General features: G+C 34.3%; 2 protein-coding genes across 2 annotated transcripts; both read left to right on the top strand.

Moving 5' to 3' along the window:
- The first annotated feature begins 723 nt into the window (after nucleotides 1–723).
- Nucleotides 724–3,295, top strand: LOC125862749 (F-box protein PP2-A13-like). Its single transcript, XM_049542886.1, has 3 exons — nucleotides 724–1,120; nucleotides 1,328–1,446; nucleotides 2,536–3,295. Exons 1-3 carry the CDS (start codon nucleotides 791–793, stop codon nucleotides 2,954–2,956), a joined length of 870 nt encoding a protein of 289 aa, XP_049398843.1. The 5' UTR covers nucleotides 724–790; the 3' UTR covers nucleotides 2,957–3,295.
- Nucleotides 3,296–6,236: 2,941 nt separating this feature from the next.
- LOC125862106 (lysophospholipid acyltransferase 1-like) lies at nucleotides 6,237–10,614 on the top strand. Its single transcript, XM_049542105.1, has 8 exons — nucleotides 6,237–6,558; nucleotides 7,503–7,558; nucleotides 7,891–8,111; nucleotides 8,295–8,703; nucleotides 9,245–9,330; nucleotides 9,707–9,770; nucleotides 9,860–9,972; nucleotides 10,356–10,614. Exons 1-8 carry the CDS (start codon nucleotides 6,254–6,256, stop codon nucleotides 10,494–10,496), a joined length of 1,395 nt encoding a protein of 464 aa, XP_049398062.1. The 5' UTR covers nucleotides 6,237–6,253; the 3' UTR covers nucleotides 10,497–10,614.
- The last annotated feature ends 1,133 nt before the right edge of the window (nucleotides 10,615–11,747 follow it).

Here is an 11,747-nt window from a genome sequence, read left to right as displayed (position 1 = left end):
AATAGTTGATTCGGACACCAAGATCATTAAAATAAATTGTTACAACAACTAATTAAGTATATTAAACTTTTTAAAAGTTAATTAAATTGTGCACTTTTAGTTCATTTACTCATAAATATTCATAACTGTCTAATCATTCCTCTACTTAATTATTTATAGAATAACATGTTAATTTATATTGTTACCCTATATTTTAATATTATTATATATTTTTAAGTAGTCAAAATATAAGATACTTTCTCATTAAATGACCAAAATATATATTTTAATTAATTAAAAAATAAACATACTAAATCATATATCATAGGAATTATTAATAACTTTAGGGATATATATATCGCAGAAATGAGGATGTCGAGGTGAATGTGTGGGCAATCTTCTATTGTTTATTGTGCTTAGACAATCACAATATTTTATTGTTCTTGATCTTTTAATTTCTTGTAAGATCTACACGGTTCGTTTGTTAAAAATATATTTCTATATTTAATAACTTTTAAAATATTTATTTTATTATTTTTAAATTTAATGCAATGTCAGTAGGTATTCATATAATCTAAAAATTATGTTTAGCTAATTTTGACCCTGCCGATACGTATATAGATGTTTTCCTTGTTTATATCCCGCAAAATCCGACGATCAGAACATACAAAAAGTACGCGTCAATTTTTCTCTCGATATATACGCCAATTATACCTCCACCTCTCCAAAATTGTCTTCTTCCCTCTCTATATCCTCCATTGATGGTCTCAAATCAAACTATTTTCTTCTAAAAAACTATCAAATTCTCAAAATGGGTTCTTCTTTATCCCTTTTCTTGAATCCACGTGTTTCCGTCGCTGTACCGCCGGCGAATCCCGGTTTGTGTGACTTGCCGGAGAGTTGTGTAGCGTCAGTTATGGTGTATTTAAATCCGTCGGAGATCTGTAGTCTTGCAATGCTTAATCGTGGTTTTAGGGCTGCTTCTTCTGCTGATTTTGTTTGGGAATCGAAATTGCCGATAAATTATGAATTGCTTATTGACAGGGTTTTTGGTGGGGTTGATGATTTTTCTAACAATTTGTGCAAAAGGGATATTTATGCTAGGCTTTGTCGACCTAGTTATTTTGATGGTGGCTCAAAGGTAAAATCTTTATCTTTTTTATATTCAGGGGGGAGCTAGAAGCCCCTATAGATTTTGTTCAAATAGTGTATTTGTGTTTATAAATTCATTAAATCTGTACAAAAATTAAATTTAGGTGAATTGGGGTTGTTGAGGATAAGCTTTTTTGTGATTAAATATTCTGTATAAATTGTTCTGATGGGTTTTTATTGATTGGGATCTATGCAGAAGGTTTGGTTAGATAAGGGTACAGGAAGGGTTTGTTTATCAATCTCTGCAAATGGATTGGCGATAACAGGCATTGACGATAGGAGATATTGGAGTCGTATTGAAACAGACGAATCAAGGTGGGGTTAAAAATTGTTTTTACTTTTGTTATCAAGTTATAGCAGAATGTATATTTGTATGTGTGTGTTTATTGATCTGTGTGTTTTTAGATCGGCTGATCGAATCCAATTCTTCAGGCATTTTTGATGAATCCTCCTGTAAAAAGATTCCTTTTTACAATTCTTCGGGGTGGCCCAGATGGTTTGGCTTGGGACTTCCACAATGGAGGTCTCAAGTTTGAAACCCCTTGCTTGCGACAGCAGAGGGTTGGCCTTCTGGGTCGAGCTCGTCTCATGGGGGCTTGCTAGTGTGGTTTACCTCTCATGTGTGGTTTGCGAGCTATTGCACATGAGTGGGGTTTACCTGTTCATCAAAACAAAAGAGGTGCCTTTTTACATCGTAGTCGACTGTATGAATCGAGTTTGTTTAGTTTGGTCTTCTATGTCTCCTTGTTGCCTCTGGCAGGGAGATTTTATGAATATTAGATAACTCTTGCCTGTTTCCCGCTTATTTGAAATTGAAACATGAGTAGTAAAGTGATTCTTTCTATGCATTTCAGGTACTCGATACCTTAATTCATTTAGCAATTTCTCATTCTGCCTTCTTGCTATAGTAAAAATTTAGTGGAATAGCTTTGGAGAATTGTTTTGAGAGTTTTGGTCCTTGAGAAGTAATCTGAACTATTTGACACATCAGTAGACATATTGATTGGTAGATAAGTGTTTTAGACGCATAAAGTGCTTTGGTGTGGTTGATATCAGTTCCTATAAGTGAGAACAACTTATTTGCTTGAAAAGAGAAATGTTCAAGTTTTACTTACTTCTGCTGATTGCGTGTCCTCATGATTTGCCTAGCAGTTATCAATCGGAACTCTCTTCATAGTATGACATCTTATGACCAGTAAATTGGTCAAGAATATGCCTTTCGCTTAGCCTCCAAAGAGAGTTTAAACTCTGTTGTTTGAAAAATTGCCTTCTGGTGGTGGCTTTTCGAGTATGACATAATTGCATTATGTTTTAGATTTACTGCTATCTGTTGTACACATTAAAACATTCTAAATCTTAAGACATACCAATACTTAAGGATTTCTTTAATTTCCTTCTCTGCAGATTCCAGTCCATTGCGTATCTCCAACAGATATGGTGGGTTGAAGTGGGTGGAGAGGTTGATTTCCCATTCCCAGCAGGGTCCTATAGCATTTTCTACAGGCTGCAAGTAGGACGTTCCTCTCGGAGATTTGGACGGCGAATTTGCAACTCCGAGCATGTTCACGGATGGGATAAAAAGCCAGTGCAGTTCCAGCTCTCAACATCTGATGGTCAGCAAGCTACAACCCAGTGTTACATGAAAGAACCTGGAAAATGGAAATATCACCATGTAGGAGACTTTACAGTTACAGGGTCTGCAGCAAATATGAAAGTTAAGTTCTCCATGACCCAAATCGATTGCACCCACACCAAAGGTGGACTTTGTGTAGATTCTGTGTTAATATGCCCGAGCGAGTTTACAGAGAGGTTAAAGCGTTTTTAGTTTGCTTGTAGGTCTCTTTAGGAAAGAGTTTATAAAATAGTTAAGAGGTAGCAGTATCCATCCATAGTTCTGGAGAAGTTAGTAAGGAACGGCGATCAGATCTATATTAGATCGAGTCAATGTGTGTGTACGTGTATGGCGGGCTTTTTGAATCCCAATGACACGTTGTAATAGGTATCATAGGGCTTTATCTTTGAAGTTGACGACACCCCCTTCACGCGAAGTGGTTGTTGTACTGAGTTCTTAGTGTATGTTAAATGAAATTACTTTGTTCATGTGTACTTTGAAGTTTGATCTTAACAAGCGAATGGAAGCAATATTCTTTGGGTTTGATTGAAATTGGATTCTTTTTCCTGCATTGAATGATATCCGTGACTTCGTCTTTTGCTTGTAATTGGATTGGAAGCCACTGGCGATGCCTTCTTGCCCGTGTAATTGGCCTTGCCTGTTAGGTGCGAAAGTGCGTAAAGTAGGCTCATTCTTTGGTTTGTAAAGATCTTCTTGTAGTTATTGTTATTCTTGCCCGTGTAATTGGCCTTGCCTGTTAGGTGCGAAAGTGCGTAAAGTAGGCTCATTCTTTGGTTTGTAAAGATCTTCTTGTAGTTATTGTTACAGAATGACCTCAACATTGTAAACTCACAAGTACTTCCTCAAATTGTTAAAACTTTCATTGTGCATTGCCTCTTTTTATTAAAGGATATTTACTAGCAGGGTTGGCAAAATCAACTCATAAAATCCAGATCCGGTTAACCTGTATAGATTTGACCATGTTAGTAACTCACTTATTTTATTAATGGAAAAACTACATAAATAAATCATAAAACTCAAAATAATTATAAGTTTATTCCATTGCAACGTTGTTTGGTTGAAAATGAATGGGTCCCAATTAGTGTGTATTGCAGTGAGCTACAACCAACTTTTTTGTCACTTGTTTGTTTTTTAAATATCCAGCTATGCAATTGATATGGTAAAAACATTTTCATTATACAACAAAAGAGAAGAGTATCGTACATTCAAAATTAAAACATCCCAATCTGAAGGGACAGACATGAAATTGTACTTGAATAAAGAGTCTTTCGAAAACAAGTTCTTTACCATCACAAGATAGTGATAAGGTTGGGGTACACTCTATTCTATCTAGGCGAAATGATCCAATGAACCCTTATACTTGTATGCGTTTGTATTCTGAACCATTCTACTTAACATTTTGTCAACTAAACCCTTAAATTCATTAAAACACTATATTTGAAACCTTTTTCTCATTAGATTTTTGTGTGTGTAATCTAACCTCTTACACATGTAATTCCATGTCATTTTTCAATGACACGTCATAAATTAAATATTAAGAAAATAAAAAAATCAAGTATTTAACTTTTATAATTTTGATATTTTTTAAATAGTCATGTTCTCCAATATTCATATATCCTTATAATTTGAGCACCAAATTCATGTCAAATAAATGAACTTCTTCATTATTTGACTTGAAATTTCAACTACAAGTTCACTAACACAAATTCAACAGCCCCAATCACAAATTTGAATTAATTTCATAAATTCATAAGACCCATTTGTTGTTATTCAAGCTTTCTCAAGCTTATCAATGGAGTTTTCAACTTTTTCAATACCCACTGTCACCTTTTACGTTGATGCATATCATACCTCCTCTTTGAATCTAACACAAACAATGGTTTCAACTTTTAAAATAATAAAAAAAAGACTAAGAATTAAGAAAAATGGGGGCTGAAAAAAGAAATTAATGCCGGGATTTTCATTTGTTGCAAAGAGGAGAGTGGGTTGAAGAAGAAAAAGAAAGTGTATGACAAGTGATTTTGAAGAAAAGAAAAGAATGGGTATGGTGGGTGATTTTGTTGAAGAAGAAGAGAAGAAAGTTTAGGGTTATGGGTGGGAAGAGTGTTGGAGAAGAAGAGAAATTGGGGTGAGACGAAGCGGGGTGGGGTGGGAGCAGTGGCGGATCCAGGATTTTCATTAAGGGGGTTCGAAAAAAAAGAGCAGTGCTTAAGATTTGTGGTTTGAACCCCTCAACCACTAAGTCAACCTCTAATCTTATATTCAGGAGGTTCAAAATCAATACATAAACATAAAAATTCTTAAAAATACCTTAAATATACAACGTAATTTTTTGCCGAGGGGGTTTGGGTGAACCCCCTCGGCAGACTCTAGGTCCGCCCCTGGTGGGAGTGGGTTAGTGAGGAAATAAGTTTTTTTGATAAAAAAAATATTTTTAAATAAAATTTAGTGCATTTACGTGCTTGAAAGCGAATGTATTCACACATTTTTTCCAACTCAACAATATTTATGCCACATAGATTTGATCAATGGTCAGAGACGTTTCAAATATTGTGTTTTAATAAGTTTAAGGGTTCAGTTGATAAAGTATAGAGTAAAAGGGTTCAGAATGCAAACTCGTACAAGTACAAGAGTCTATCTGACCATTTCGCCTTCTATCCAAACTTCACTTGTGGAATTAGTAAATATATTATTGTTATAAACTTTGTACGTTTTTAAGAAACAATGATTAAATGAATATTTATCGTCTTAAGAAATAATTTGAGGAATGAGGATACAATAAGAAAAGTACATGTAATCTCACATATGATTGCCACAAAATTATTCCATTCACTAAAAATAGGAATGACAATGGGGTGGGACGGACGCAGGGCGGAGTGAGTTTAAGGCTATGTGGGGTGGGGTGGGTGGGATGCAGGGCGGATTGAAGTGGATCTTTTTAAAATTAATGTGTTGTGGGTATATGTGATTTTATGTGAGTTTAAATTTGATTTTAGCGTTTTACATGTTATAAAAGTGATAGAACATTTTTATTTAGATATTTCTTTAAAACTTCTAAAATATTCTAGATAATAAATGAAAATGATTTAATAAAAAATAATACAATCTCTTACATATTTCCCAATTGACCTTTTAAAAATAAAATTTTAAGTCACAATCCTATTAAATTGATAAAAATTAATGAAGAAATGAATTTATTTTTAGTATCAAAATTAACTAGAAAAAGAAAATATTAAGAAAATTATATGGGGTGTGTACATGCGGGACAGGTCTAGCGGAGTGGGGTGGGGCAGGTTAAAAATAAAAAAAATTATTATGTGGGACAAGCCGAGAGTCGGGACAGATTAAATTTTTTACGAGTTTAGCTCAACCCTCCCTGCACCGCCCCATTGTCATTCCTAACTAAAAATAACTAACTGGAGAATGAAAAAAACAAAAAGCAAAATAACTAACTTCACATTTTTTTGTTCCTTATTGACTTTCGAAAATATGAGGTTGCCGGAGATGGAATCAACGGCGTCGGCGATCGGAGTATCGATTCCGGTGTTCCGTTTCTTACTCTGTTTCGTGGGCACTTTTCCTGTGAGTTTTCTTCATCGATTTGTTCCTTGTGTCAGTGGTAGGCATTTCTACGCTGCCCTATCAGGTGCTGTTTTGTCCTATTTGTCGTTTGGGTTCTCCTCGAATTTGCATTTTTTGGTGCCGATGCTTTTGGGCTATGCTTCAATGGTTTTATGTCGACATTATTGCGGTATCATCACTTTCTTCCTCGCATTCGGATATCTAATTGGATGGTACATTCATTAATTCTCTCCTAACATTATTTTCTTTTTAGATCTCTGTTTTTGATTTGGAATTACAGTATAACTGCATTATCGATCTTCGATGTTTTGAATTTGATGGTGACCTGTACAATTTAATTTTGAAATTCTTCCATTTTCGTTGTTTTAACATCTACTCTTATTTTTTGGCGGATGAATAGTGGCAATGATGAGTTAATACATCTAAACTATCACATTTTCATGAGTTTTATATTTCAACTAGTCATTGTTCTGCATCACCTTTTCACGAGTTTCATACCTCAACTATCACTCCCTTCATATTTAAACATATATAACTTGATGTTGAGTTTGCTTACACATGCCTGTTGTTGTCGAGTGATAACAAAAATTTAGCCAACTCAGCATGTGTGTTCACAAAGGGAGTGATAGTTTAGGTAGGTAAATAGAACAATAGATAGTTCAAGTATGAAACTTGCAGAAAAAGGGATAGTTTAGGTGTATTTTTAACCATTTACTCTATGTGTATATATACAATGTAATTTTTCATGAAGGGGATTCGCATGAATGCCCTTTCACCCCCTAGCTCCGTCCATGAGTACTCACATATATTCTTATTCTCCACTTAAGTTCATGCTGTTTTCTGTGACAGAGTTCAAACCCATGACATGAGCTTAATCCGTGCATTAGTCATGAGCTCTTACCACCAGAAAAAACCATTTTGAGCTGTATTTTTATGTTGATCTTGTGCTAATGAGGAAAAACTTGGTTCTGTAGCAGACATTTGATGTTATTATTGCTGTATGGACTGTTCGCAAGGTGAATCTCCCCCAACCCCCAACAGGAAATAAAGCATTGCTTGTTGAATTAGTTTCCTCGTTACGCTAGTTACAATTTTTATAATTCTATGAATGAAAACCTTTTAAACTCCATGATAATAGTCAAACATTTCGGTGCAGCCATGTGTACTACATGAGCGGGGATGCATGGAAAAAAGGAGGAATGGATGCTACGGGTAAGAACGAACTTCCTCTTTGTCCTAGTCTTGGTTTCTTTTTTTAAAACATGACAAAACAAATCACGGTCTCAAACTCCTTTAATTTTCGTCAATGTGTTCAATCCACTTGGCATTTGAGACAAATGAAGCATACGATACTTCTTTAGACCAAAAATATTTCTTGCAAATAGAAATAGAATAAAACCTCAGTTCATGATGAGTTCAGACATTGTTGATATGTAGAAATCTACTGATTTTAAAACAAGAAACAAAATTATGGATTCAGCCTGTATCACTATGATTTGTTCAATGTATTTTTTTTTAATTGGCTCCCTCTTCTAAAATTTTAGGAGCTTTAATGGTTATTTCGCTGAAAATAATTTCAAGTGTGATCAATTACCAAGATGGATTATTGAAGGAGGAAGATTTACGTGAGGCGCAAAAGAAAAATCGTTTGCTAAAGTTGCCATCATTACTTGAGTACTTTGGTTATTGTCTCTGTTGTGGAAGTCATTTTGCTGGTCCAGTTTATGAAATGAAGGATTATCTTGAATGGACAGAGAAAAATGGTGTAAGTTCATATCATCATTGTATTGTTGTTCTGCCAAAGGGTATTATCCAACACCGTTTCGTATCTCTCTTTTATGTGTGTAAATTATATACTTCTGAAAAAAAATATGTATATATACCAAATGTTGGCATTGCCTGAAGCCCTTTGCATCTCATTACAATAACTAAACTAAGTCCTTTTCAGATTTGGAAACCTTCAGACAAAGGACAGCCATCGCCTTTTGGGGCAGCGTTAAGAGCTATTCTTCAAGCAGCTCTGTGTATGGGATTGTATATGTATTTGGTGCCTCTTTTCCCAATTTCCATGTTCTTGGACCCAACGTACCAAGAATGGGGTTTCTGGACGCGGTTGGGTTACCAATATATGGCTAGCTTTACTGCACGGTGTAAATATTATTTCATATGGTCAATCTCGGAAGTTGCTATCATCATATCTGGCTTCGGTTTCAGTGGTTGGGCAGACATGACTAATCCACCAAAAGCACAATGGGACCGTGCTATAAATGTCGACATATTGGGTGTTGAGCTTGCAAAGAGCTCAGTTCAAATACCTCTTGTATGGAATATTCAAGTTAGCACCTGGCTGAGGCACTGTAAGAATATCTCTCTTTTTAATCCATTTTGTATGTTGTGATACTTTCAGGAATTGGTGAGCTATATAGTCCTACTCCGTTTTAAATTTATATGACACTCTCGTTTGCGTAGTCTGTTATAAAATGGATAACACATTTCTATATTTAGACACTTTTGACTTTAAACATCTCATTTTATCTTGATTTACTTTTATAGCTATAGAAATGTCATTACATTTTCAAGATCAAAATGTCAAAAGGCACTTGTGAATTGTGTTATTTGCCAGAAGGTTTTGTTTTCTCTCCTTAAACATTGTGTTTATTCAAACACTGCCATGTAAAAGAGACTCGGGCACTACTTGTTATGTTGCATGAGTTGTATTTTCCAGGAAACTGATCGTATACAAACTTTTATGATTTATCAAATAAGGGTCATGTGCCTTAGATTTCTTTGTCCATCATCTTTTAATGAATGTGTAATTAACTTTGTGACAAAGCTAAGCATGATGTGTAATTATTTTATGATTAAATTTCTCCTCTTTTCTGTCGTTTTTTTCTGCAGATGTATATGAGAGACTTATACAGAAGGGAAAGAAGCCTAGTTTCATCCAGTTGCTAGTCACACAGACTGTTAGTGCTGTATGGCATGTAAGGAAATATTTTTACACAATGTGTTCTGCAATCTATCTGCTGAAAGATTTATATGATAACATATACTCGTATCCAGATGAATTTTCATGGAACTATAACATGTATGCACAAAACATTTATCAATCAGCATCAAAAAATGACTTTGCCTATGGTGGCATCAAAATTTCACTAAAATACGCTTCAACTATGAAGTTATGTAATTTTTTTTTGAAGTTTACTCTTTTCATAAATGTTTTCTAACTATAGAAATACAAGTTGTGTCACACTTTATATCTTTCAATATAATAAACTCTTTTATGATCCATAAAACTATTGATATCGAGTTCTTTAAGAAATATCTTGTCTAACTTAAGTTTATTGTGTTACACTGCAGGGGTTATATCCCGGGTACATCATATTCTTTGTTCAATCTGCTTTGATGATTGCTGGATCAAGAGGTACTTACAAATCTTGTTTTGTTTTACTTATATGCTCTAATACTAATATGCTCTAATTGTAATCTTGTTTTGTCTATGACTATGAGCAGTCATTTATAGATGGCAGCAAGCTACAAGTAATATTCAGTTTCAGAAGACGCTGGTATTCACGAACTTTGTATATACACTGCTAGTTCTCAACCACTCTGCTGTTGGATTCATGGTTAGTTGCCTATTTGTCGAAATGATGCTTATTACTCTCTCTACTTCATTTTCCAGGATATATTTTCTTTAAAAATGACACGTCTTTTAATGTCATGACATGTTTAAAACTACATGTTACAGCCTACATGGATATTTTGAGAGGGCTTCTTTCATTTTTCGCCCATCGGCCAAACATAATTACAGGCACTAGCCAAAATATACAATAACTATACACTGATTATGCATGTGTGTGTATATTAGATCACTGAAAGGCATTGGACAGCAATTATCTCATTCTTTAATATCGTATCCAGTCAGTATCATATAAAATGCAATTCAAGGAATATAAGATAAAATCTTTGATATAAATTAACAATAGTTTTCTTGTTTATGCTTTTACAGGTACTAAGTCTGCATGAAACACTTACATCTTATGGAAGTGTATACTATATTGGAACTATTATACCAATTCTAGTGATCTTGCTTGGTAAAATGATTCAGCCAGCAAAACCAGTAAGATCTAAGGCAAAAAAGGATGAATGAGTCAGAATCTGATTTTTGGAAAATTGGTTTTTAGAGTTCTTGGTGGACGAGTTAGAGCTGTTCTTCCCATTACTTAATTTATTATTTTTTTGATTTGTAGAAATCATTAGTTTTGATAGATGTAAACCTACATGGGTTGTGGTGCAGTGGTGGACCTACTTCACCCTTAACCAGAGGTCTCGAGTTCGAGCCTTGGGTATGGAGAAAATCCTGTTGAGAGCGCCACCCCCGAATGGACCTTGCAGTGCGCAATCCGGATTTAGTCGGAGCTTTAATGTGGACTCTGGACACCGATGAAAAACCAAAAAAAAAAAGAGTAGTTAGTTTAGTAGTTGGAGTTGATTTGGTTCATTCAGATGAACAGGCCTGTTTGTTACTTAGAAGAGAGGCACAATTATGTCTCTAGGCAACAGTTGAAATTGCTCATCCTACCTTTGGTCTTTAATTTTTGTCCTTAAACAATTGAACGTAGAAAAGTAAAAATTTCATGGGGTGCCCTATTTTAGTTGGTCCAATATAACTAATGTATGTTGTATGTTGTTTTTTTTCCACACGAATACCTACTATTAGATGATTTTCACGTAAAAGTGGATATTTTTTTTTCTTATCTGTTTTTCATTATGCATTCAGACGCACACACTTGAAATTTCAGTCATTTTAAACATGTATTTCAGTTATATGACTGAGTGCAGACATACATGAAAAATGAAAAGGATTGTAAAATGAGAGTTTGTTAGAGTTGTTATTTTGACAAATTGATGATTGAGGCTTGTTCAAAAAAATAATGTTTATTTGATATGTTATGTATAATGATAATATAAGAAAAATTAATGGTTTTATTAGGTACTAAAAATTTATTTTTTAAAAAACGGAAACTTTCAAAACGACAAACATTAGGCCTTAAATAAGACTCTATAGCTATAGTTTGCTTAATTACGAATAATAACAAAATATTCGAGGGGAAGAGAGAAGCGAGCGAGATCCGGGAGAGATAGGAAAAAGTGTATTTTTCACGGATTTTGGAGAAAAAAATGCAAATATATATATATATATAGTAAGAGGAGAGAGGCAACCGAGATCGAGAGAGGGAGGAGAGATGATAGTATTTTGTATGTATTTTGCATTGTATTCTATATTTATTTTGAATCAATTGTATTCAAAATACAATGAATACAACTGTATTCATCCTTTCTTTGATTGGATACAAATACATTTGACAGAAATGATGAATGCATATTGTATTCATATAAA

The sequence above is a fragment of the Solanum stenotomum genome, chromosome 4, assembly GCF_019186545.1.
Source record: "Solanum stenotomum isolate F172 chromosome 4, ASM1918654v1, whole genome shotgun sequence".
Lineage (NCBI taxonomy): Eukaryota > Viridiplantae > Streptophyta > Magnoliopsida > Solanales > Solanaceae > Solanum > Solanum stenotomum.
Note: the sequence above shows the minus strand (reverse complement) of the source record. Positions and strands in the feature narration are given on the sequence as shown.